Genomic DNA, 27,422 nt, shown 5'->3' with positions numbered 1-27,422 from the left:
GATGAATGGGGCCCGGGCTGACTGCGAACTACGCTCTTCGGCCGGCAGCGTTGGTGGCGGCCGCCGGGGACGGGGAGACCGCGGCGGCCCCGGGGGAGAGCAGCGCCCCGGGACAGTGGCGATGTTCTGTGCCGCGGCCGAGGCAGCAGCCCGGCTTCCTGGGGTAGCGGTCTAGGCGGGCGCTTCCTCTGCGCGCTCGCTCCCCTTCCCCTGCACCGGCCATGCGCCCGGCCTTCGCCGTGGGCCTGGTGTTCGCAGGCTGCTGCAGTAACGTGATCTTCCTGGAGCTCCTGGCCCGGTGAGTGACCCCCGCGGACCGCCCCCGGGCTCCCGGAGCTGCACTGAGGCCGTCGGAGGAGAGGCGCCCCCGCGCGCCGCCCCCCTGATGCGCCCCCACCCGCGGCGCGCCGGGGCCGGAGTGGCACGGTTTGAGCCCCCGGTCGGCTCGGGGCTGCCCGGGACCCTGCTGAGCTGGCTACTTCGTCAGCCTGCGCACCCCCCGCTGTCCCGCGCAACACTGTCACAGCATCCCTCGCACGGGAACACTCGGGGTCTTGCTGTCGTCACGCCTTTTTCACACACTGGAGGGATTGAAGCCTGGAGAGTTTTTCACGTGACTGGTCCGAGGTCGGCAGGGAGCTCGAGGCAGACAAGTTCCTCCAGCTCTTTTCTCCATCCTGTTAATGCCTCATATTTGATTTGAGCAACGCTTTCTGACTTATAAAGCAGTCTGATTTTGTACAGGCTGCAAAGGAAGTTTTCATCTGTATTAGTGCCCCGCAAAGCATTTGTTTTATTGGCCTTAGAGATGGTTATGAATGTTTTGCCCAAACGTACCTCTCAGTGATGTAGTAGAATGGATTCTTGTTTATACGGAAGGTCGGTCCAATTGACCCCAGAGAGCATTTCCAGCTTTAAGGTATTATAGTCTTTACATTGGGAAGCATGCATTTTGAGGTGAGGTGTAACTATAAATTTCCCAAGGGAAACTAGGTTAGCTTTGTTGAGGTAGCGTGAAAGTAGTGTTGAGTAATAATGTGCAAAGTTCAGTGGATAGAAGGTGTTACAGAAAAGATAACAGGCAGACTGGAAAAGGCTCAGGACCAAAAATCTCAAAGGTGTGAATTTCAATATGTCATGGCCTGGCTGTGTGACCTTTGCAAGTCATTTAGCCTCTCTGGGCCTCCTTTTTCCCCTGCTGTAAAATACTATCTATATGGTGCTATTTAGTGCCATGTTTCTGAGTCTACACATTATTTCCATCAGAAGTTACTATTGACCATCAGAACAATCTTGTGTACAAGGTAGGTCAAGAATTAAAATCTCTGTCTTACCGAAAGTGAAACAGGTCCCAAGAAGTTAGATGATCTTTTACTACTTGTAAGTGGCAGAGCCAGAACTGGAACCCAGGATATCTAAACTCTTAGTCCAGTATCTTTTTCAACCCTATTATTTTTGAGCTTGAGCAGCCCATAGTTTTGGTCACCCAATTCCCCAGGTGGTGCCTACTAGAAATGTATTTTAGGGCCTGCCCGTGGCTTAGCGGTTAAGTGCGCACGCTTCGCTACTGGCGGCCCGGGTTCGGATCCCGGGTGCGCACCAACACACCGCTTCTCTGGCCATGCTGAGGCTGCGTCCCACATACAGCAACTAGAAGGATGTGCAACTCTGACATACAGCTATCTACTGGGGCTGTGGGGAAAAAAAGGAGGAGGATTGGCAATGGATGTTAGGTCAGAGCCGGTCTTCCTCAGCAAAAAGAGGAGGATTAGCATGGATGTTAGCTCAGGGCTGATCTTCCTTAAGTCATTCTGAGGCAACTAATTTACTCAAGGTAAAGTCCACGTGGGGTTAGTTTTTGCAGTTACAGAGCTTGAAATTTTATTATGCAGAAAGCGTTGATAAAGGTCTGTCATTTGTCATTCTTGTAAGTAGATCGTGAGAGATATGAAAATGAAAGAAAGAACGTATCTGGCTGTAAGCTAGTACACTTCAAAGAATGGTCACTTTGGAAATTGATTTAAAAATATAAAAAAGTGATAAAATCAGGCCAGCCATGGAAATGAAGGTCAGAGAAAAACAGTGTAATATTTGTGTTGAATATGCCATTAAGTGAAATCTTGCCAAAGGCTGATGTCAGAATATGCTGGCAACTGAAGGCCCTCTTTGCTAGTTGTGAGGCCTTGGCTAAACTACTTGACCTCCCCCAGTCTGTTCTCTCAGCTGTAAAAGGGAGGGGATGGCCTTACCAGCCTCATGGCGTGTGGGGGATTAAATGAGATGCATGTTTGAAGCCCCTGCTCCCCCTTCTCTCCAACAACTTTTGTTTCAATACAGATATACCTTGTTTTATGAGCTGTTCCTGAAAAACTGTGGATAAATCTAGCTTTACAGAATGTTTTCGTGCATTATAGGAGCTTCTATTTAGAACACTGAATAATTTGTAAATAAATCATCACTCCTTATTTATCTTTTTTGTAAATCTGGATTTTTGCATATAGCAGTGGATTTTCATAAAGTGGTGAGAGGTACATTTATTAATTTAATGAGTGGTACACCAGACTGAATAGCAGCTTTTTCCTGATTTGCTTGGGCAACTCATGACTTCTCATGTTACAGATCAATAAAATAAGAGCTGCTTGGACCAGATGGTCTTTAAGGTTCTTTGTAGATTTGGCCTTCTCATAATTTGTGACTTTATCTTGGGACATCACAGTGGAAAGCTCATAAATTTTTATAGAGCAGGAACTGTGCTTCTTAAATGGCTTCCTTGGAACCATTAGGTGCCCCAGTAAGTGGCAAGTAGAACACTAAACATAAATGGAAATGCTAAAGTGACTTGTAGGGAGAAGCAAACATTTTTAACCATTTTCCCCAAATTGGAAAACATATTTAGGTTTTTCTTTCTGATTTCTGTACGTATAGTTGGGACCTATAATAAAATATAGAGCACCATGCAGTGTACAGAGCAGATGCAAAGTAATGAATGAGTGCCTTGATCTCCCTCCAAAAGACCTTACATTCTACCTTGGAAACAAGATTACGCCCACATCAGCTAACTAGGCAAGGTACTGCGTGTCTTAAGACAAGAAAACAGTCTGAAACATTTTCTTTTTCCCATTTTATTTTTTAATCAAGTGCCTAATGTTGAATCAAATAAGGAAGTTTCCTAAATCTAGAATAAGAAATACAAGAGGCATAAACTATCTGCCCAATTCTTTCTCTTCCAAGTTGCTTTTTTAAAAGTAAGAATTTGGATTTTTGCCAAAGAGAATTCAAAGTAAAAGAAACTGTTTGCAGTTAATGATTATTAAGAGGAATAAAGTTCAAGAAAACAAGTGATTTAGAGAAAAGGATCCAAGTTTTTACTCTGAAGTTTTAAAACAAATTATTCGAGTTGAAATAAATAGTTTCATTGGTAGCTATACAACAGTGTGTTCCTAAAAAGCTCTGTAAGTTGATTTTTTTTTTAATTGAATTATGTGAGTACATTAGGGAGATGTAAAAATCCTTTAGAAAAAGAGACAAAGTAGATTAGGGTTGTCAAGGGAGCAGGAGAGGGGAAATGGGAAGTGACTCCTATGGGATTTCTTTTGGAGACGTCCTAAAATTAAATAATGGTGATCGCTGCACAACTCTAAATATACTAAAAACCACTGAATTATAAAAAATAATAACAATAGTAAGGGGGTTCCAAACACCGTTTACTTGCCCTGTGTCCCTGGGAGACTTACCTAACTCAGTGCCATGTAGCCCACAGTGTCTTTAGCAATGAAATGGGCATAATAATACCTACCTCCATAAAATAAAGATAAAATTAAACATTATTATGATACCTATAAAAAAATCCTATGGAGAATACACTTGTAAAATGAATCATTTTTGGAAATAAATTGTTTCTTTTTATCTTTCATACAATCCTAATATTCTAGATCACGTTTGCTTAAAGTGAGGCACCTGCACATTCATTCCGTTGCTTGAGTGAAGGCCAGACACTGTGCCTAAAGAGCGGGGTAGGGAGGTATACGGGACGTGCCCAGGCCTCTGACCTTCCCTGTATGGCCCTGGGTTCTCACTGTCTCATACTCCATGTTTGACTCCCTCATCCTGTTGTCGTTTCCTGAAGGGCAGGGATCACGTCCCACTCACATTGGGAGCTCCCTCCCGGCTAGCACCTAACTTTACACATTATATGTTCTGATAACTGTTCTTTAATTGAGTTGGCCTACGCTTTTGGCAAAGAGAAAATGAAAGAGAAAGCAAGGAAATTTAATGAGCCCCTTTTGGGCTAAGTCTTGCACTTGGCACTTGACATATATTTTCTCATCAAATCCTCACTACAACGTTAAAAATATAGCACTTTCATTTTATAGGTGAGAAAAATTGGACAATATAAATATCTTTAAAAAGATTACTATGGGGCCAGCCCAGTGGAGTAGTGGTTAAGTTCGCAGGCAGGGTTCGCAGGTTCGAATCCCAGACATGGACCTACTCCCCTTGTCAAGCCATGCTGTGGCGGCAACCCACATACAAAATAGAGGAAGATTGGCACAGGTGTTAGCTCAGGGCTAATCTTCCTCAAGTGAAAAAAAAGAGGAAGATTGGCAATGGATGTTAGCTCAGGGTGAATCTTCCTCAGCAAAAAAAGAAAGGTTGCTGTACTTAGATTGAAGACCTTTCAGTTTGTAAGATTCTAAATACTGCTCATCCTCCTGGTTCTAGTCTTTGCCTTTTTCCCTCTGTGGCAGGCACTATATTAAGTGCTTTTCAAGGACTGGCTTATTTACTCTACAGTAAACCAATGAAATAGACACTAATATTGTTCCCATTCTTAAGATAAGAAAACTAGACTTAAATAGGGTAATTAACTTCCACTGTCACAGGGTAAGTGACAGAGCTGGATCATGCGTGTCATTGTGTACACTGTGGAGCACAGGGGTTCTCAACCCTGTGACAGCCACATGAGATTACCTGCTCATCTTACACACATACAGACACACCTCCCGGCCCTTTCCCAAAACCTACACTAGTGGTTCTCAATTCTGGCTGCTCATTAGAATCAAGTGGGAAGCTTTCAAAAGTACAGATTCCAGGGCCCTACCCCAGACCAATCCAGTCAGAACTGGGAGGGTGAGCTCCTCAGGTGGATGGGTTTTTAAAGAGCAGCCTCACCAGAATTGAAAAGCACTGTGCTCGGAACTTGCTAGAGCTCAAGTTCCTTCTCTTGTCATCATATTTAGGCTAACGGTTAGCTCCTTGAATGAGGTAAATGTCTTACATGATTATTTATGGATTCTGGTAATGTTTGGCCCTGTCCCTTGAATATAAGAAGTACTAAAAGAAATCGTTGAATTGAATATAAAGCAGTAGTTTTCAAAGAAACCTTAGTCAGGAGAGCCTGACAGAAGCAGCAGTTCTGCTTTAGATGGTAAGCGTAGCTCTGTGCAAGAATGGCGTATGCCTGGGGTTGTCTATATTTATGCCTCATGGGTGTATTTAAGAATTTGTATATCTTGGCGTTGCTTTTTCATATTAATACCACCAATAGAGAACGGCGTTTTTTTTTTAATAAATAGCGTTACATGAATATATAATAATACAGTTAAATCCCTCTCATCACTGGCTTCGGGTAAATGTCCCTGGTTAAGATGAGAATACAGATATGAAGGCTGTGAATGCTGGTCATATGGGGAATCTGGAAGCTTCAGGAAGACAAAGACAAGTGCTCGCGTTGTACTTCTTCCAGTGACTGAGCAGAGCCCCATGGAGGACAAGCTCAAGACAACCACCAACATTTTAAGTAACTAGTCTTCACATGGTGCCTCAAGAGGGATGTCGGACGAATTTTTCTGCCTTATGAATTTGTTCCTAATGGTCGCCATGGAAGATTCCCTAACTCCTACATAGATCACTGAAGAGGTTCGATTGAATTCCAAGAACATTTGCCGAGTGCCTCATATATCCAAGACACTGGGTTAAGGGTTGTGGGGAACGGTAGATTATAGTAGCATTTCTCAATATTTTCTTCATTATTGCTCCTCCCCAACCCCAAGACCCTTTCTAGACGTTTTTCTCCTAATCACCCCTCCACAGGTATACTATATGCTATATGTATATCTGTACTTTATACTTATACAAAGAGTAAGATTCCCCCACCCCACCCCAAGAACCAATTGTTGCCCTGGTGGGGATGCTGTCTGAGGTAATGTCCCTGTCGTCAACACTGGGTACGCGTCTTTGATTGACAGCAGTCTCTGAGATGCCTGGTCAGGAGGATATATCAAGATTCTAGGAGACCTGAGCAACTCTATCCTTAGGCTTTGCTGCCTAAGCTGACTAGGATCCTGACTAAAGCCCTCTTGGTTAAGTGAGGATCCCAATAAGAACATATGACGAACTTCCTACAGTTTACTAGGAAAGTTGTTCTAGGAACAAGTATATCACAGTGCTTCTTCCTCATGGCCTGCTACACCGAGGGAGGGGTGACATAAGAAAACTTGACATTCTTCTCTGTAAGGTATATTACTAAATGAGTGTCCATGGCATATGAAAACTCAGATAAAGGACACTGGGTAATAGAAATCTATCCTCCCTGTTGTTCTGAACTATCAATGTAACAAGACTTAGTGCCCCTTATCTGGTTTTTTTGTGCCTCTCTTTTTGTTATTCACAACACAGGAAGCATCCAGGATGTGGGAACATTGTAACATTTGCACAATTTTTATTTATTGCTGTGGAAGGCTTCCTCTTTGAAGCTGATCTGGGAAGGAAGCGGCCAGCTATCCCAATAAGGTATGGCACATTGAAGTCTCTTTTAGCTTTTGTTTTTTTTTTTTAAATTAAGAGCTTTTCTGGTACCTACATAAAAGGAATATGAGACATCCTTTTATAAGATTTGTATCCAAGAAATCAGGAGAATAATAATTCATTTTCTGAACTTAATATGTTGTGAAACTCCAGGGAGCCTGTTTTTAGAATAAAATTGTTGCTACAACACATAAAATAACTGTGATGGAGACAACAATGAATATATGTGAGTGTGTGTGTATCTGTATGTGTAGTACATGGTCAGCTAAAGGCCTACTGTGACCACAAAATTTTTAAATGGTTACGTATGCTATCCTCATGTTGATAAAGTTATCAAATATGCTAAGAGTGGTATCATTGTTCATTTTTAGAAACGAATGGCTTTTGGAAGTAAATAGAGGCGGTGGTTACACAACAGTGTGAATGTACTAAGTGCCACTGAATGGTTTGCTTTAGGATGGTTGAGTTTTATGCTGTGTGAATTTCACCTCAACTGAAAGAAGATGAACGGCAAGCTAAGGCAAAGTTGTTGATTCCAGGCCTCCGTCCACTAGGCTAAGTTTGCATAACCGTACTCATGGGGCCAAATAGAAAACAGAGCAGTTCTTATAATAAACAACGTATTGAAAACTCAGCATTCTTGCTGTGAGAGACTTGAAATAAAAGTGTAATCCATCTAGTTGTGAGCATTTAGTAGGATAGTGTCACTCAGTCCCTTTGAGAGGGAATTCTGGTACCAGTGTCTCCAAGGACTGGTTAAGGCTCATCCTTGTTGGTGTTATTTTGCAGCATTCCTGAGTAGCCTGCTGTGGAAAATGTGGCTGGATTTTATTAGTGTTGTATTTTTAAATTTCCCAATGTGATGCTAAATATTCTGAATACTTTTTTGTTTATTTTTCATTGGCTTTAGTATCTGGATAAAACTTTCTACTCCCAAGACCAGCTTTTTTTGATTCCTCTAACCCTTTCCCTCCTCCTTCCGCTATCTCTTTCCGTTCTGGCTGCCACTAGCATAGTTCAGGAATGTATTCACTGTCACCATAACTTTTACAATGGTATCCCAGCAGGCTGACCTCCAGCCTATCACCTCTTCGTCCCTGCATTTCAACCTCCTACTGTCGCATGGTGGCACCCTCTCTCACAAGCGCTCAGGGGTCACCATGTGAACTCATTAGGTTCAGAGTGAAGGCCAAACTCCCTAACCTGCCCTTTGAGGCTCCCCACGATCTTGCCCTAACAACCATACCCCCTGTGTGTCCCATGTGTGCTGGCAATTTTATTTTCTATCTGTGAACCCATAATCAAAATCTTGCTCATGTCATTCATCCCCATGAGCAATTTCTAGGCAGTGCTGTGTAGGCACAATGTGGAATACTTGGAATTAATTATCATAAAAGACCTTGATGAACGCTCTTTATTTCCAAATGGCATCTTTTCAAGACAGAACTAACAAAATTTGGCAAGAAGCCTTGTGAAGTCACCAATAGTATATTACTTAGAAGCTATGAAATCGCCATTGCCAGTAATTTTGCATGTGTGTAACACTGTGTTTTAGATTCATTGTAAAGCTCCTCAAACTTGCCAGATTGTGTTAACTTAGCCATAGTGTGGCTGCCTATGAGAGCATATAGCTCCATACCTAACCAGCAATGCAAAATATGTTCTTATCAGGGAAGATAATTGAGACTCAGTGCTGTCACATTCTTCAGATGCGCAAAGATGAAAAAGGGTGGGGATCTGTGCTCAAAGATCAACATTTCTGGAAGAATATGGAACCACCTATTTACCTTTACCCTGCATTCTTTAGCCATGTATATCAAATATTATTTTTTCTCTTTTTGAATGTATTAGGTTGAATCATATGAAATTGCTGATGTTCAACCCTTTTTGACCTACAGAAAAATTGGCAATTTTATATGGTTTAACCTGGTGCATATGAAAAGCTTAAGTATTTTCTATTTCAAAATGGGGGCATTCAAATGTAAAATTATTTATTTAATTCATTTATTTGTTTATAATTGGTCATTTGTATTTATCCCTTCATCTTTCTGACTTATTAGGGTTACTGGATTTCTTTTCGTGTTTGTTTTTATTATTATTTAAAGACCTATAAATGCTCAAAAAACAGGGGCCCTGATTTTAAATAGAAATCTATATGAGTCAAACAATGTCCCCATTAATTTGGAGGCCACTGGTTCAGAATGTGAGAGAATTTTAACAGTTGCTAGGCTGAAAGTAACTCTTAACTTAGCAAACCTTTTCTTTAGAAATAGTGAAAATTAGTAGTATAAACAAGTGTATAGAGGAAATATTTGAGAGAGTTAACCATCTTCAAGTTCTTTAGAGGTGTATGAAAATTATATACAAAGAACTGATATAATAATAAAAATTACCCATTCACTTTAAAAAACCTATTGATATCTATCAGGTAACATTTTTCGAAGCCTAGTTTTAAGTTGCTTGAAAAATACTAAAATAATATATTTGATAAATATTAAAATAATGATCTTGAAACATTCAATAATTTAAACTTTTTCCATATTAGTCTGGCTTTGTGAAGTATTTTTATATATACTTAGTATTTGACTTCACACTATGATGGTGATACAATCTTTTAATACAGAGGAAATAAGCAAAATAGTTGTTTAAACAAAAATATATATTTCCTTTTATAGTTGATTTTCTTGACGTGGTCGATTCTGTGTGATGACTGTTCTCTCTGCATTTCAGGTACTATGCTGTCATGGTAGCCATGTTCTTCACCGTCAGCGTGGTGAACAACTACGCCCTGAACCTCCACATTGCCATGCCCCTGCATATGATATTCAGATCTGTAAGTGCTGCGGCTCACGTGCGGATGTTCCTCTGGGAAATACAGCCAAGTGGGTAGATTGAACACAGGCCAAAAGTAGAAAGGTCTTGTAATAAATAAAGTCTCGAGTCTAAGAATAGGTCTCATGGATGAGGCAGCAGAGGCTGGCTTTCATCTGAGAAGTAAGGCAAAAAGAGAGGAATGTGAAAGTAGACAGTTTACTTTTATTTATCTGAGGTCTTATGGGTGATGAATAAAAAGAAAGTTAAAATCTCCCCGGGAAACAGATTTTACCTTTAATTTCCTTCATCTGGTTGATTTTATATTCAAACTTGCTAGCAATGTTATTTGCTTATTTCTCATCACTTTTTGTTTCTTTCTTCCGTACAATTACATTTACTTCTAGTACGTGACACAGATACTTCTCTTTTCTGATTTTCTTAAAGCAGAGACTTGAGATAATTAAATAAAGGGAAATTCTTGATGAAGGTGGGCTTCTCCCAAAGCAGTAGAGGTTTCTTCTTTGCCTCATGTATGGTGGGAGATCTGTGTTGAGTGTGTATGTAAATAAGAACAGTGTTCCCTGAAGAGCAGGAAAGACTTCAATGGGAACATAGTTAGGACGGCAGCAAAATGGGTGGTAATCAGAATTAGAACATTTCTGTGTGCTCTGAGATTTTGTGAGCTCAAATGTTTTATTCCTAAAGGAACTTACCAGAGCTAATTATAATTACTAAGTTGACCTTCAGAGCATCGAGCACATAGTAGGCTTTCAATAAACACTTGCTGACTGATGGACACCTTTCTAGAGAGGAGGGAGATCCCCACACGACTTCTTTCATTAAAGCTGGGGGTGAGGAGCAGCTTATTAAAAGCTCTTATACAGTAGATAGTAGAAAATTTGACAAAAATAAGTCTATAGTTTATTCCTGCTAGGCCTAGTTTCAGCTATGACCAGTTATTGAGAATTGATCATTTTTATACTCATTGTCATCTTTAAAAGGTTTTCTTGTTTTACATTATAGATTTTTATGGTTTATCCTTTTTGCCATCATAAGAACACCTGAACCTTACTAATTATTCATCCTAACCTCTTGTTCAGCTGTTTTTCCCCCTTGTCCATGTTCATATTTATCTTGAATTATGTTATTGTCTGTCCTTAGTGCACTAAAACTCTCTGTTGTCCTTTTACAGGGTTCTCTGATTGCCAACATGATTCTAGGAATTATCATTTTGAAGAAAAGGTAAACAGTACTCTTTTATATTTTATGTATGGGAAGGATATCCTGGGCACCATCCGTGAGCTAGTCATCTGGGTTCCTCTTCTCATAGTGGTGATGAGTTTGCTCTTGGCCGTCAACCTTGTTTCTTAATTCTCTCTGTGACAATGATATACCTTCCTGGGGCACTGGGCCAGGTAAGAGGCCCCATCTGTGGCTTTGGAGCCACATATTCTCTGTGTAGAACTAATTAGCTCTTGTCATCATTGAATCTTTAGTACCGGACTAACCTATGAAGCCAGTTGATCTAGAACTTCACTGTCCCATATAGTCACCACTAGCTACATGTGGCTATTTACATTTAAATTTGTTATTGAAAATGAAATAAAATTAAATATTTAGTTTTTCAGTCTCACTAGTCACATTTTAAGTGCTCAGTAGCCACATTTGGCTGGTGCTGATCATATTGGAGAACCCAGATATGGAACATTTGCAACTTCACAGAAGTTCTGTGGAACAGTGCTGTCACAGAAGTACAACATAATGAACTAAGAAATAAACATTAAAAAGTATTTGTTGGGGCCGACCCAGTGATGTGGTGGTTAAATTCACGAGCTCCACTTCGGCGGCCTGGGGTACACCAGTTTGAATCCCAGGTGCAGATCTATGTACTGCTCATCAGGCCATGCTGCGGTGGCGTCCCACATACAAAATAGAGTACGATGGGCACAGATGCTAGCTCAGGGCCAATCTTCCTCACTAAAAAAAAAGAAAAAGTATTTGTCTCCCACCTTGATTCTGAGCCTCACCCCTCACTCTCAAGGAAGAGGAACAATGGGGAGAAACAGCACCAACAATCTGGAATATTCCTCATAGGAACTTCACCCTTACTATTAAGACTAAAATTATAGAAGTTGATGCCAACTTTTCAGTGTATTCAATATCCACCCCAGCATTAGAACTCTCCATACTAGCTTGGAAAGTAGCTGTCAATTCAGACTGTGAGAACCTAGAGTTTCAGTAATAAAGCCTGTATCATTAAAAGGACAATTGTCCTGTCTTACCAGGTTCCTTATCAGGAACTCTTTATCTCCTGAGGCTTATGTATTCCCCAGATAAGGACCATTGTAGTTGATTTCTTTGCTAGGCTCTCTGCATTTAAGCATACATATAAATTGTCAGGTTTGTTACATTTGAAGTACACATTGTGCTTCTTGGTAGTGTAGAATTCATCTTGGGACAGACCTATGGTCCTTCCTACCTTTGATTTTGGCTCAAAGCAGGGATACAAAAGAACATATAAAAGGAATGTATTCCCCTGGCTGTCCCCAAAATGTCAGGAGCCTTTCTCACACATCTCAGTTTCCCTTAAGAACTTGAATCTGTCATCGTAAATCTATCTTTCTAAGCCTTTTTGGGTCTCCTCGGTGTATATCACCCAGGGAGCAGGAATTTCCCTAAGTTAACTATCCAGTATCATGAACTGGTACTTAGTAACTTCTTTTATTTATCTTGAGTAGAGCCCCTCAAGTTCATAGCGTGCTCCTCATTCCAGGATTTGGAGGTCAGGTGGATATTCACCTTACCCATGCCCTCCATTGTTTTTTTTAGACCTGAGTTATAAACCTATCCGTCTTGAATTTCCCTTATTTTAATACCTGCCTCCAGCAGCCTGTTCCCTCACCCACCCTCTTCTCTAGCTTTGGGGTCTTGGCCCCTTGTTCTACTGCTTAGCCAGTTGTGTGGGCCTTTTATGAGGTGCTGTGACCAGAACTATACAGAGTATTTGAGTAGAAAACCTTGGATGGTTCATCCTGTATGTTTAATTTCTTTTAATTCTTGCCTGAAGCCTTTTGCTTTATCACTGAGAAGGATGTTAATGATACTATTTTAGTTAATTTTAAGTGCCACTGTTATTACTGCCAATAACCCTCTTAGTTTTTAATATTCCTCCCTTTATCCAGTTACGACAACATTTAAAAACAACATTTAAGTCATTCAGAGACGTTAAAAAAATATGCTCCTGAAATTGGACGGTTGAATTATTTCCTGAGTCAACACAATCCTGCTACTTGTCCCTGATGGTCTGTTCTTCCTCTTGCATGGTGTGTCTCTTCACACTCAGGTGTGGGCTGCCTGAAGACAGGAAAAGCAACAGGTGCCAGTTAAGATCTCTGTCAGGCTTTCATCTGGATTCCTGAGAGCAGAATGGAATGTCATGTCTGGTCTGTGTCTCTTGTTTTTGTTTTCTGATGAAACAGTCTATTAGTCCACAAACTATTGGAAACAAGCTTTTTTTTTTTTGCTGAGGAAGATTCGCCCTGAGCTAACATCTGTGCCAGTCTTCCTCTATTTTGTATGTGGGTCGCCGCCTCAGCATGGCTGCTGATGAGTGGTGTAGGTCCGTGCCTGAGAACTGAACCCCGGGCTGCTGAAGTGGAACGTGCCAACCTTAACCATTAGGCCTTGGGGCCGGCCCCAGAAACAAACTATTTTAAACAACACCAAGAAAGGTGTTGTTTAGAGACCAGTCAGCATCCTGATTTTTTCACGCACAGACTTACACGGACTGTGCCTCAATCATATTTTGGTGGTTTATACTCTCATGCGTCATCTGATTGTAAACATCATGTGGAAATTCCCGTCTGTGCTTTCCTAAGGTGTTCTTGTTCTTATTTTTGCAGATACAGCATATTCAAATATACCTCCATTGCCCTGGTGTCTGTGGGGATATTTATTTGCACTTTCATGTCAGCAAAGCAGGTGGTAAGGATCGGTTCACAAATCATTTATATTCAGTACTTGCCATGGGGGCCTGGATACCAGGCACTTACTGATGATACAATAAATTTAAATGCTTATATAATACAAGGATGCAAAGTTCTGAAAGAGAAGAGTAGAGGGAAATGGGTAACATAAATATTTCCCTTGTATCTGGGCACCTTGCCTGTAGTTCTGGTCTCTGTACCTAGTTTTTTTTCTTATTTCCTAGACTTCCCAGTCCAGCTCGAGTGAGAATGATGGATTCCAGGCATTTGCGTGGTGGTTACTAGGCAAGTACAGTAATTACAATAACGTTAATTGCCTCTGCAGTTCTGTTTGCTGAGTTTTTTCCTAAGGGACATGTTTCTTGGCAAGAAGCTTCAGCTAAACAAATTATACCATGGAAGACAGAGACACTTGGGATCATATATCTCTGAAACTTAGTGTTCAAGAAATGAAAAAAAGAAAATGTCTACATTCATGGAAGTGTGTTCTACAACATGGATCCATGTTTCTCTTGGTTGCCACTGGTAGAGAAAGAAAAGTACATGTCCACTTGTCCATCATACTCTCTGGGAGCAGTGCTTAGAGTGTCATCCATTTCTTCATGATCTGTTTGCTGAGTAGAAGCTTCTGCAAAAGGGCACATTACAGCAGTTGATTCTTTAAATTTCCAAGGGACCCATTTCTAAATCTTAGATTTATTTTCTTCATACGTGAGCTGTTCCGTATGGCAGTGTTCCCAAACCTGACTGATCATCAGAATTTCCTGGGGAACTTTTTAAAATACAAGTGTGTCTTTGTGGAATTAATTAGACAACTCCTGTGGAGCTTTGCCCTCTCGGTGTGTGATGTGAAGGTGAAGCTCTTTCCGAGCACATTCAGTGATGGCAGAGATAATTGGGACTGACCAAATGGGAAAGAAATAGCAACGCAAGAACTGCATTCTTACTTCTTGGCTTTGACCCTTTATCCCTTTAGGTTGTGATTCTTAACACGGAAAGATCCTTATGAGCTATTGGAAAAATACTTTATCCAATAAGAAAAACTTTCAAAGGATATGAACACACAATTCATGGGGAAAAAATTAATGCGCAATAATTTTATATTCAGCCTCACTAGTCTGGTAATCAGAGAAATGCAGATCGAAACCAAAATGCGGTCGCTTTTTATTTTTGGTCTATTATATTGGCAAGATAATAAATGATTATTCTCCGTGCTGCTGAGGTGCAGTAAGACAATCATTTTCGTATAAACTGTTTATGGTATAAATTGACACAGCCTCTCTGGAAAAAAATTTATGTATGTATTGAGTTTTTAAAATGTCTACAACCTTTGACTCAGTAATTCCACTTATGAGAGTTTATCCTAAGGAAATAATCAACATTTCGTTTAAAGATGTATGTACAACGATGTACATTGATTTTAATAATGAAATAATTGGAAGTAATGTAACTATTCTCATATTGTAAGACATTTAAGTATAGTACATCCACATAATAGAATAATATGCAGCCATTAAATCATACTCTTGAAAAAATTTTAATGAATGACTTGAAGGAAAATCCAGGAAAAAGATATAAAATCATATATTCATTATGAAACCTTCTTAGCATAAAATATATAAATAAATATAGAGAGAGAGATGTAGCGAACTATTAAGGACTGGATTGTAATATAGTGGTTGATTTTTATTTCTTTTTACAATTTTGTACATGTTCTACAATTAGTTTGTAATATTCGTAGAACTTAATCAATAAATGTCTTTGAGAAAAGATCTGGAAATTAGAAAATGTAGGCATCTCTTAACCCAGTGTTTGTCTTTCAGGTATTGGGGCACTGACTTTTGCTCTTCTGATGTCAGCAAGGATGGGTATTTTCCAAGAAACTCTGTATAAACAATTTGGGAAACACTCCAAGGAGGCTTTGTTTTATAATGTAAGCAATTTCTTGAACCTGAGGAATATAAAAATTACTGAGTTGTTACTGTAATATGTTATTTCAAACCTAACATGCCATCCTTCTGATGTAGTTGAAGGATCAATTTATTATCTGGTGAACTGCTTTGGGCCCCACAGACTGAAGTACTTTTAATAGGCTACTAGTGTGTGTTCTGAGCCACAGTTTCTACATGAGATGGTCATGATCAGTGTGAACAAAACATGTCTGCTAACCAGGAACAACCCCAAGGGACAAGGAACCTTCACCCCTAATGTTCCTGTAGATGAAATCAAATGAAAACCAATATGGAAACCTGGAAAAGGAGGTTCTAAAAACAACACGCCAAGGGGAATCCGTGCAGGCAGGCATGTGAGAGAGTTGGGCGGTTGGTGAGAGAAGTCCCTCAGATGGGCTTTGTTCATTTGATGGAGAGTTTGATTAGTGAATTATATGTGCTTCCGCTTCTTTGTTTTAAACTGCTGATCTAGAGCCACCTCCTCTAACTCTTCTCCTTCTCCCTCTCTCCTGTTGAGACAATGCCCAAAACACAGCCCCTCGAGGTCAGGCTGATACAACTGCCTCCAGGTTCAGTAACCTCGGGGATTCCTTCACTGCCAGCTTTTTGTACTGAAGTTGCAGATAAGCAATTTGAGATATTTCATTGGAGCTAGAGTCTGTGGCTGGGAATTTAAAAAATACAGGAACATTCTGTTTGGTTCACATCTTTCTTTTAGCCTGGTACTGGGCACATGGTTAACTGCTCAGGAACTGTTAGCTGTGACTCCTTAATATTATTGTGGTGGTGATGGGTTGTTGTCGTCATGCACACTAGTCTTTGCTTACCTATTGTTTCCCCTTCCTCTTCAACCTCTTTTTATTCTTGTCTTCATTTCTTTTTCCCTGACCTCATATCGTCCTTCAAACTCCATTCCCGTTAGTTTCCTAAATTCCTTGAAATCTGCGTTTACATTCTATATCATTTTAAAATCCATTATATTTGTTTAACCATTCTCAAAAATAGTAAAACATAGCAAATTCTTTGGGCAGAATGACTTTGTGTTTAAATTTCTCATTCCTTTTTGTTGAGGAAAGGGTGCTGGCTCCATTTTTTTGTTTTGTATGTGATGACCATCAGACTCCATAAGAGCAAGAACTGTAATTTGGGGGGTTAATATCACGCCATACAATGTCAAGTAGTCAGAAGCACTGGATACATTAAAGTAAGATGTCTAGCTTGCTTTTCTTGATATTGCTTGTTAAACAACCTTTAAAACTTGCAGTCATTGTATTATTCTGTAATGGTTTTGCATTTAAATTTATCTGACCTATTTCTTCCCATAGCATGCCCTTCCACTTCCTGGTTTCATCTTCTTGGCTTCTGATATCTATGACCATGCAGTTCTGTTCAATAAGTCTGGTGAGTTTGGGGTTATCCAGAAGAATTACTGACAGTTTCTAAGGCAGAGTCTCAGTTTGACTGTTGACCACTGCTGTTTTCATGATGTTATCCAGATCAGTCTGTCCCCCTCAAAATTGTCCCCATTCCACCTTCCAGGTGTTGAGTGCCGTTAATCTGTAGTTGCAGCAACAAAAGCTTTTACAGGTGCTTCTCAATTATTTGCACATGAAGTAAGAGAATATCTTCAAATTTTCTATTTTGCTTTGGAATTTCTGTGTTTGCATTTGAAGGTGGAATGTTTGATGTTTTGAGAATGCAAACAAATAGTAATAATACACTGCAGAGACTGGAGCCATGAGGAGTTGGGCGGCAGTGCAGCTCTCTCTGCTCCTGTTCATCCTTTTCTGCTGTGAAAGGCAGATCTGCTCACAGATCCAGTCCGAGCTGCCTTGGAGCAAAGGGGAGCAAAACTTATGACAGGGCTTCTAACAACTTACAGTTTAGCTAGGTGGCAGGAATAAGCAAAATTAGTTCAAATGTCTACAGTGTAAGTTAGCTCTTACTCTTTAAAGTGGCTATTTAAGAAATTAGCTATAAATTGCCAGTTAACTTGAAGGAAATTACTTATATAATCTGAATATCTACTAAAAGACATAGCATGTTATACAGACAAATGAACACACAAGGAAGAAATAAACTTTTTAAAACTCAGGGCTGGGCTGTGTGTTGCTCATCCCTGAAATGCTAAGTGTATTTTGTAGAATGAAGTAGGTGTTCAGTGAACATTAGTTTGCTGTCTGAACATGAGTTAAGTTGTAACTGCTCTCTGGGTTTGCAGTGTCACCTCTCCCATTTGCCTGCAAAACAATGTGTGAGGAAGGTAGTATACAAGAAAGTTTTTAAGGGGCCAGCCCAGTGGCATAGTGGTTAAGTTCCACGCATTCCACTTCAGTGGCCCAGGTTCAGATCCCGGGTGCGAACCTACACCACTCAGTCAGCAATGCTGCGGCGGCAACCCACATATGAAGTAGAGGAAGATTGGCACAGATGTTAGCTCAGGGCTAATCTTCCTCAAGGAAAAAAAGACTGAGGAAGACTGGCAACAGATGTTAGGTCAGGGCTACTCTTCCTCAGCAAAAAAAAAAAATAGTTTTTAAGGCTCGGAATTAATCATTTCTGATTTTTGTTATTGAGATATGATTGACATATAGCTGATTTTTTTTTTATAATTTTATTTATTTATTTTTTCTCCCCCAAAGCCCCAGTAGATAGTTGTATGTCGTGGCTGCACATCCTTCTAGTCGCTGTATGTGGGACGCGGTCTCAGCGTGGCCAGAGAGGTGGTGCGTTGGTGCGCGCCCAGGATCCGAACCCGGGCCACCAACAGTGGAGCGCACACACTTAACCCCTAAGCCACGGGGCCGGCCCAAGCTGCTTTTTGACGCAATGGTTTTTAAGGTCTCTGAGAGCCCCCAGTAGCAAAGGGCTGTTGAAATAAACATGTTATCAAATTCCCTGGGATTGATTTTGATTTAGTTACTAGAATGCTTCTTCTAAAAGTTGCAGGGCTCAGTATTTATATAAATGTTTTTAGACTCTGCCTTCAACTTCTTCAGAATCATCCCTATGTTAAATACAGATTTCTTTCTCTTGCTTGTCTTGAAATTAAGACTCAGACGAACCTGTTATTCTTGAATTTTCTGAGAGAGCTGAATATCTATCTAAACATTTTAAGTCATACTGATTGTCTCTTTCCTTAGCAAATTGATAAAGTTAATATCTGAAGTTATTAAGCAGTAATAACATTTGTTAACTTTCTTTTCATTTCAGTACTTGCTAAGTGTTTCAAAGACAATGGAATACCAGATTATTGGGATTTCCCACTAGCCCAGATGTATAGTTATAACAAATTATCTTTATATATGTAGCTTTTAATTTTTTTGCAAAAGAAAATTAATGTTCATTTACTAACTAGATTTCAGCATCACCTTGTTAGAATTTTCTAAGTTATGCTGTATAATTCAAACTCCCAAAACAATTCAGCAATATAAAAAAACTGACCCTTGAGGATTACTATGTCCGTATTCTCTTTGATCTTGAATATTTTATTTCCTCCCAAACATTTACTCTGCAAGCCTCATTATATAAAACTAACATAAGAATGTATTTAAAGAAAGGAAAGATACAGTTCCATCGCCCTACACATCAGCTAATTTCATTTTACCAGTTTCCTTCCAGACACTATTTACATATATTCTTACATAGTTGGAATCCTTGTGTAGATATAATTTTATATTTGCTTTTTTCACTTTTTTATGAGTTTTTTAATGTGACTATGTATCATCTTTATGATTTTTTTTTATTGAATGTACAGTGCCTCACCTAGTTCAAGTACCTTTGCTTACATACCCATTGCTCTATCAGTGGATACTTAGATTGATTCAGAGTTTTCCTTATTATAAGTAGTACTGCAATGGATCCAGAACTTTTTTCTTCTTTTGAATTATCTAGGATTATTTCCTAAGAATGGGTATAAATACTTTTTTGGCCCCTTAATAAGTATTGTGAAATTAATTTTTAGAAAAAACACCACCAATTTATATTACCACCCTCTGAATGGCTGCCAGTTCCACGACCACCTTGCCAAATTAGGATATTATTTATAAATTTTTAATTGCTAATTTAATAGATATAAAATGGTATAGTCTTATTTTAATTTAGAATTCTTTGCTTACTAGTAGGATTGGACATATTTCCAAATGGCATTTAGTTACTGTTGTCTTTCCTTTCGTGCTAATTGTCAGTTAAGACCATATCATTTTGAACTCTCTGTGCTTCAGTCTTTCTTTGTAAAATGGGGTCCTATGCAGGTGAATGGTTAAACGTTTATTTTAAAATTAAATTAAATTATAATTTGTTTTAAGAAAAAAATGTAATGACTCTTGAGACTGATGTAGCCTGGAATCAAGGCAAGTAAAGTGGTGTATGGTCTAAATCTGTTTGCAAGGCAAATAAAGTTGCTATCGCTATCATGTTCAGTCTGTATTACTTAGTTCAAAAAGATGAAAACTTTAGTTGTCCAAAGTGATACAGCTGTCTCCCCTCTTAATCTTTCCAGAGCTCTATCAAGTTCCCGTCGTTGGTGTGACCGTGCCCGTCATGTGGGTCTACCTCCTCATGAACGTCACCACTCAGTATCCTTTGCACTCCTCTGCCATATGGTCTTCTCTGTGTTATTTTGGCATGGGGAAGTTTATTCTTTCCTGCTAACGATGCAGTGACGTGAGTTTTGTTTTTGCCTTGATCTGTTCTGCATGAGCAGGAGACAAAGAGGCCCATCCAGTGAGCTCCTTTGTGGAAGGCAAAAGAGCCACCAGTGGTGCAGTAGGGCAGTAGGTCCCAGGGCACCATGAAGGAACTGCTCTGGGTAGAGGTGTGGAAGTCAGTGGAGAATTAAGAATCCATATATGACATGAATGCTCTGTGATTTCTACCTGGAGTTTTCCAGGTTCCTAGGATATTTCACAAGCTGCCACAAATTTCTGAAAGAAATTTCAAATTAATTCAAACAATTTTTAAGTGGTTCTTTTGAACAACCTTAAGTCCATTATAAAAGTTATTCAGTCTTTGAAACAATGAAACAGATTGGAATTGACCTCATTCCTCTGAAGTTACCTCATAGAGTTGCCCTACAGAGTTTCTTTTTGAAGGAGGGGGTGGAAAGGCTGGGGACCAGCTCAAATAAGGGTGGGGTGATCTCCCTTACTGAGAGTGTGACCCTCTGTCATTACTTGAGAGGTGACCTTCACTGTAAACTGTGGGAAGAATCTAGAATAAGAGTAATGGGAGGTCTTTAGGCAGTTTCGATTTGGGATCTGCAAATGGAATGGCAGGGTGAGAATTCTGCAGGATGTTCTACTGAGGAGGAGCCTCAGAGCAGCTGTAGCTGACCCCCATGTTTTCTGGTTCTCAAAATATGAACATTTAAGCCAAGAACCATGTCAGAAGGTCCTCCCCGCTGATCTCAGTAGCCTACAGAAAACCACCTTAACTCCCCCCTCCAGGTACGTGTGCATCCGGGGTGTCTTCATCCTCACCACAGAATGCGCCTCCCTCACCGTCACGCTCGTCGTGACTCTACGCAAGTTTGTGAGCCTCATCTTCTCCATCCTGTACTTCCAGAACCCTTTCACTTTGTGGCACTGGCTGGGCACCTTGTTTGTCTTCATTGGGACCCTAATGTACACCGAGGTGTGGAACAACCTAGGGACCACAAAAAGCCAGCCTCAGAAGGAGGACAAGAAGAACTGAGGTCTCCCTGGAATAGAGAGACCAGTGTCGTAGTGAGCGAGGGTCTGGCCGCCATTTCACTTCTGTTAATGCTGAATTACCCCCAAGTATTGAACCAACCAGGTACCAGAGGATCCTCAGGAGGAGGGGACTTCTAGGATATCTCATAGCTATACAGACCAACGTGTGTGGCCTCCAAATAGAAAGTCCTCAACCCTGAAATAGAAAAAAGAACAGTCTCTACTATTGAACAGCCTGTTCATTTGTTATTTCTGTTTTGTTTACCAAACTATTCAGTACTGCACTTGTTTGTTGAATTCTGAGCCCCCAGAGCTACTAGTTTTATATCCATGGTCTTGGACAAGATTATCCCTTTGATTGCTGCTCTGATGATTCTCTGCCATAACAGTCATTATCTTCCTGTGGCCTCGTCCCTTTGTCCTGTCACCCTTCCACTCTGCAGCAGTACTTCTCAGTCAGACACTCCAGGCATCCTCGTCAGGAACCACTGAGTAGCCAAGTGAACTGAGACACTGGTGACATTGGGCTGGACAGCGTGTTGGGAAAGAAGCAGTTGTCCCTGCAAGCCGAGCCCTGGTGACACTGGAGCAAGACTGGTGGGAAGTCTTTCCCACATTTTGCTTTTTTTTTTCCTATGCACAAGTCATATGCTTTCACATCTGCTGCTCTCTGTGCTAGAACAAACCTGCAGCATATCTCTATGCACAGTGTTAATAAGGAAGAAAGGCTGGGTATGAATTGGGAAAGAGAGACTTTTTCCCTCAGTCTTCTACATGAAGCCCACAAGCCTAGAGCTGAGATGGTGACGCCAGGATGGCCCAGGAGAAGTTGGTCCTGGTCAGCACCCAGAGACCCTCACCTCCCCCTAGGCCCAGCCAGGCACTTGCAGGGCTGGCTCCAAGTGGGGAGATTAAGTCTGTCCTCTTAACCAAGGAGATTCAGCTCCGCCTGGCAGCTCTGATAGAGTCACGACCAGTCAGGCTAATAAGTAGACTAATATATGCAGTGGGTGTAGGTGTGGTGTAGAAATCAGGTCAAATCACAACTGAAATGGAAAGGTTTTCTTTTTTTCCTATAGGTATCTTAATGTTCTTGATGGGTATTTGTGGGGGTCGGGGGTTGTATGTATTTCATTATACATAGAAACATGCCCCCTTTTTGCTCATCATTTCAAAGGTCTGGTTTTCATCCCACGGGATAATTTTGAGAAAGAGGAACGATGTCAGTGTAGTGTGTGTAGGGTGTGTGTGTGCTCTTGTGTAGTCTGTGTGTGATAATTTTGGAGAAAAGCGTGAAAGTCAGGTTTCTTCTATTTCCTCTCTTTTCACTTAGCCCCGGGCCTTCGTTAACCTCACTCAAGTACATGCTCTTTTGTAGGCAGTTAAACTTACCAGCCACTCTCCTTTTGCACACAGACGAAGGCCTTTCAGTTTTTGCTGGGTGCAGACTGCCTTGTTAAATGGAGATGCGGTTCCCGGGTCCCCTGGGCCCACCATGGTGTGGTGTTTACTCCACTGCCTGGAGCTGTTCTCCGGTGGGGTCTGAGATAAGTGTCCTACAACCACTGGGTCGCTTTGGGGGAGTCACTTAAGCTGCCTCGATTTTTTGTTACATAAATGTGGATACTCTTTCTCCATCTAAGTCACAGAGTTTTAGACCAATTTGTCGTTCTGGACATTGACAGCTTTCCAGTGCCAGTAATGGTCTATTCTAAAAGATGCTGAATTAGGTGTGAATCCATTCATGGAATCAAAAGATACTTTCTTTGAAATATGTGGAGTTCCTCAGACTGATGGTGCTATAAATACCATGTGTTAAATATCCTCTTAAAAACAAAAAAACAGGAAAAGCTGCTTTTCTTATGGCTTAATAGAACAACCTGTCCCAAGGCGCTATTTGATTGCTACATATCTGGAGTCTTCACAGAATAATTCTTAATAGGACAGAGCCTTACATAACATAGTATCACTTTTTTTGTTGATGGGAAATATCAGAACTTTTAGTAATTGAACTGTGTCGATGTACACAGTCAGCATTTAACTGGGTCCATTAGGTTTTAGATTCTGGTTTTAGAGAGAGTGTGTTCCTCTCCGCCTGAACACCTCTGCTGGTCTTATTAACAAGAGGTTATGTATGGACGGAGTAGGGCACTCATACTATGAAACGAACACATGTAAGAACAGTGTCTGAAATGCCCTGGGAATTGATTTTCTCTCTAGTGGTGGGATATAAGGAAATATGTCTAATGGGCCCTAGTTAATACTTTATTTAACTACTTTTTTTTAACCATTTATTCCCCTTGGATAACTGATTTTTCAATCCAGGTTGAAATTGATTTCAACCTTTATTAAAGGGGCAAATAAACCATTTTGTAGAGGATCAGACTCATACCTAACTGGAGGAGAAATGTCTATTAAATGCCTCTCCTTTTTCTCTGGATCAAGACCATGTAATGTGCCCCAGAAAGAGAGGATATAGTTTGTTTACAAAAGAGATTGGTGTTTAAGACATCCAAAACTCTACCCTGAGAGCAAAGATCAAATAGCAGATGACACTAGCTGGAAAATGTAGTGTGTGTGTTTGTGTATGTGTGTGTGTGTGTGTGTGTGTGTGCACGTGCCCCTTGTACCCAGCTTGGCCAGTGTCATAGATAAGGTAACAGGAGAAAACAGTGCATATTTGAATTTTATTAATTTGATGTCTACATATCCTTTACCACAATTCTATTGTCACATTATAAGTGCTTTTTTTCATTTTTTATTAGTAATTTATCTTTGATCCTTTATTTTCTTTTTCATCCAACTAAAACAACCATTAATGCACTTGATAAGTTTCTATGAAGCTCTACAGTATTTAGACGCAATCCAAATAGGTTTTTTCTCCTTCTTCCTGCCCAGTTATCCAAAATGAAATGCTACAGTACTTTAATTGGGTCAGTGCGACAAGCGAAGAAAACCACAAAAGCAGAGTTGATCCGTACCACTCCCAACAAACCTCTTCTATTCTTCTGGGAGGATCACCTGACATTTTTAAAGGATTCTGATATCTTGTGGTCATTTCCTAAGCACCTTTCCTCCCTTCTGCCCTGTTTTTCACTTCCTAACCCCTACCGGCAGTGTCTTCACTGCAGCCTGCCTTCACTTGTGTAGTTTTCTACTGAGCAACACCTCTAATCTTGTATCTGTTTATGCCTCTATGGGGCCTCTGGATGTTTTTGTGGATTTTTACAGGATGTTTTTATCTGTGTTGTATGTATTTTGTTATACATTGTTATAAGCGTTGATACTAGGGGTGTGTGTCTATAAGGAGGGGAATATCTGGCAGAGTATGTGAATATATGTGTAGATGAGTATGAACATGACGGGTTGATGTAAAAATGTTTCTATACTCTGTTACAGCTCAAAGTGGGGCTAAGAATCTTGACCACTGGTCACTTATAGATTTGGAAAACAATAGTTTTCTTATTTTGCTCTTTTTACCTTACCTCTAGCTGACTTCACTCAACAGTACCAAATGCCTGTGGTGAGGGGAGGTTGAAACATGAGGTCAGGAATAAATCGAAACCAATGAATTATCTCTGGGCTGATGGACATACTCTTTGGTGGACCAACTGACATATTAGAGAATGTAGCAAAGACCTGAGCAGATACACAAATACACATCGAGAAGAACTGCATCATAGAGATCTGAAATCAAGATCCTACATTTGTTGTAGTTTGTTTCTCTATGGCTTGGAGTAAATAGAATTATGAGTAATTCTGCCTTTATTAGATAAACAAAGCATTTAGTCTCAATAGCTGTGTCCTTTTAAAATGTGAGTGGAACTTACCTGTGGCAGTTCATCCTTAGGCTGAAAGAACTGTCAATATAGAAAAAACTTATTATTATTACTGATTGGCGTGACATTTGAAAATGAGTATAAACAATATTTGTAAGTAAAAGAACCAGTCATAAGCATTGGGGTATGTTCAGTATGTCCAAAGCTGGGGTGGGAGACTGTGTTCTCTCTTTCCAGCAGCTTCCTCACAGTAGACACTGCAGAGAAGGGAGGGACCCGGGATCATGTCTTCTTCAGTTCTGTATTGCCTGCCCCAGCACAGTGTCTGACTTGCATCACGTGAATAAATGAATGCCGCCCAAGATCTCTTATTGCCACAAGTTTCTGAGAAACCTTCTAGTGGTTCCTGATACCTCTTACCATTCTCCATCTGCTGGTTGGCAAGAAAGCAAATAAGAGGAAACATCCCTAAGATTCCAAGCGAGAGGGGGAATGGAGGACATACACCACGATTGCTATTGCTCTGCGGCTTTTTGCTCTCTGATTGCCTGATGGTAGGAGGGAAGAGCATTATATATTTAGCACTTCGCACTTCGCATCATTTGATGCTCAGTGCAAGGAGATGCCTATCAGGTCAGCATTAAAGATTCCTAAAAGTGTTTGAGGTCGGCTGCCTGGGGTGGACCCTTCCGTCTCCATGGCGGGTGTAGCTGGTTTGTGTTGGCTGATGCCTGGAGCCCACTGTCTATTTGTCTATTCCCAGTGTCATACCGAGACACCTCCCCTGAGTTTTACCTCCTTAAATCGCTAACCATCCTACCAAATGTCCTCAACTGTAATCAACTAAGGCAAACTGCAGGGTACCAGAGATAGGTCGGGGCAGGGGGGGGGGAGTGTGGTCTACGCCTAGAAGAAACAAGACCCATCCTTTTTAAGGGAAAAACTTGTAATGATTCCTCTGCACATTATTTGTATCTTTTGAGATGTATAGAGTCCTGTGAACCAACAAGAGAAGCAGTAGTCATTCCCCAATGCAATAAAAATGTCTTTGTGTATCACTTGCAGTCACAAGTCATTTCTGTGCTAGTTGCTTTCATTCCAGAGAATGGCACCATCCTCCAAAAAAGAAGCTGATTTTTAAAGTAGGATTTCCTAACAAACAGATCACACGGAGTGGGAGTGGGGAGGGCGGTGGGGATTGGATTTATGCAGCCTCTGAGCTCTTCACTCAGTATTACATTTTAAGAACAAAGATGGGTGGGAGGGGCCTCGATAGCAGGAGTGCCTGTAGAACAGCTAAAAGACATTAGTGAGTATTCAGATTTTGAGCTGTTTAAATATCAAACATCGCTTCCAGCCTTATGAGTTATTTGAGCAGAGGGAAGGAGGAGAGGGAGATTTTGTGAATAAAATGTTTTACCAAACAAACTGAAGGAGTCTTTTTACCATGATTTCTTATAAAGAGCAATTTTCTACCTTCTGAAACAACTCCTCAGACACCTGGTTTTTATCTTGAATTGTACAATCATTGTTTGTTAATAAAAGTGATACATTTCCTGCAGGTGTTTCCAATCACCATTACCTTTCAAGTGCTAGTGTGCAATTTCAAAAGCTCTCCAATTTTCGCCTTGCATAGTGTTGGTGGTACATTTTACTAGAAATGATGGTAAGCAACCTGTCTTCCTCATGCCTAGCAGCTGGATCGATCGTAAACCACTTCTCAGGCTACAGATCTGTTTCTACTGCAGATATTTAAAGAGGATCAGCCTACTTTTGGAGGTTTAGGAAGGTCGTGGCAGTAAGTTTCTGTAGCAAATCTCTCGAAACCTCTTTGCCTTAATAGAAGCACATTGATTTTTGAAATGCTGCAATGGCCAGCTCTCTTTATCTTCAATCTGTTGCTTTTAAACAAATCTTAACGAGAAAGCAACTTTTAAAGCAGTTTACCACGCCCAGTCCGTTTTTAATCATGTTATTCAGTAGCCCCTAGATACAGAACCATAAAGGAAAAAAACAAATGGGAGATTTTGCACAAAATACAGCATAATTCTAATTCATCTTTTTAAAAATCTCAGCACAACTTTATCAGCAGGATAGCGCTTGATCTTCAACAGTCCTGAGCCTGTAACTGCATGCTGGAATGGTCTCGGCTGCTCCTGAAGCCCCTTCCCTCTCAAGTCATCGGCATAGATGGTGGTGAACTCTAAAATGTTATGAACCGCAAGCCTAAAAAAAGTAAAGAACGCTTGGGGAAACTAAATCCTGGTTTAGTTCAACTCTTTAGCAAATTGTATAATCTTATCAGTGGAGCAGCCGTCAACACAGTGCCCTGTCATTCCGGTGCCAACAGCAAAACCCAATTGCAAACAAAGCAGCAGAATCTTGGCCTGA

The 27,422-nt window shown here is 40.5% G+C and overlaps 1 protein-coding gene across 1 annotated transcript; it reads left to right on the top strand.

The window, feature by feature from the left end:
• SLC35B4 (solute carrier family 35 member B4) lies at window positions 1-26,086 on the top strand. Its single transcript, XM_058530292.1, has 10 exons — window positions 1-298; window positions 6,679-6,792; window positions 9,538-9,640; window positions 10,814-10,863; window positions 13,524-13,605; window positions 13,832-13,892; window positions 15,431-15,540; window positions 16,885-16,960; window positions 20,061-20,136; window positions 21,007-26,086. The coding sequence occupies exons 1-10, from the start codon at window positions 222-224 to the stop codon at window positions 21,251-21,253; spliced, it is 996 nt and encodes a 331-aa protein (XP_058386275.1). The 5' UTR covers window positions 1-221; the 3' UTR covers window positions 21,254-26,086.
• Window positions 26,087-27,422: the final 1,336 nt, after the last annotated feature.

This window comes from Diceros bicornis, chromosome 3, assembly GCF_020826845.1.
Source record: "Diceros bicornis minor isolate mBicDic1 chromosome 3, mDicBic1.mat.cur, whole genome shotgun sequence".
Taxonomy (NCBI): Eukaryota; Metazoa; Chordata; class Mammalia; order Perissodactyla; family Rhinocerotidae; genus Diceros; species Diceros bicornis.
The sequence above is the reverse complement of the archived record's forward strand: the minus strand, read 5'-3'. Positions and strand labels throughout refer to the sequence as shown.

Coding starts and splice junctions, on each gene's coding strand:
- SLC35B4 (XM_058530292.1), top strand. CDS start 222: ATGCGCCCGGCCTTCGCCGTGGGCCTGGTGTTCGCAGGCTGCTGCAGT. Junction 10,864..13,523: donor ATTATCATTTTGAAGAAAAG/GTAAACAGTACT, acceptor TTATTTTTGCAG/ATACAGCATATTCAAATATA. Junction 13,606..13,831: donor TCATGTCAGCAAAGCAGGTG/GTAAGGATCGGT, acceptor CTTATTTCCTAG/ACTTCCCAGTCCAGCTCGAG.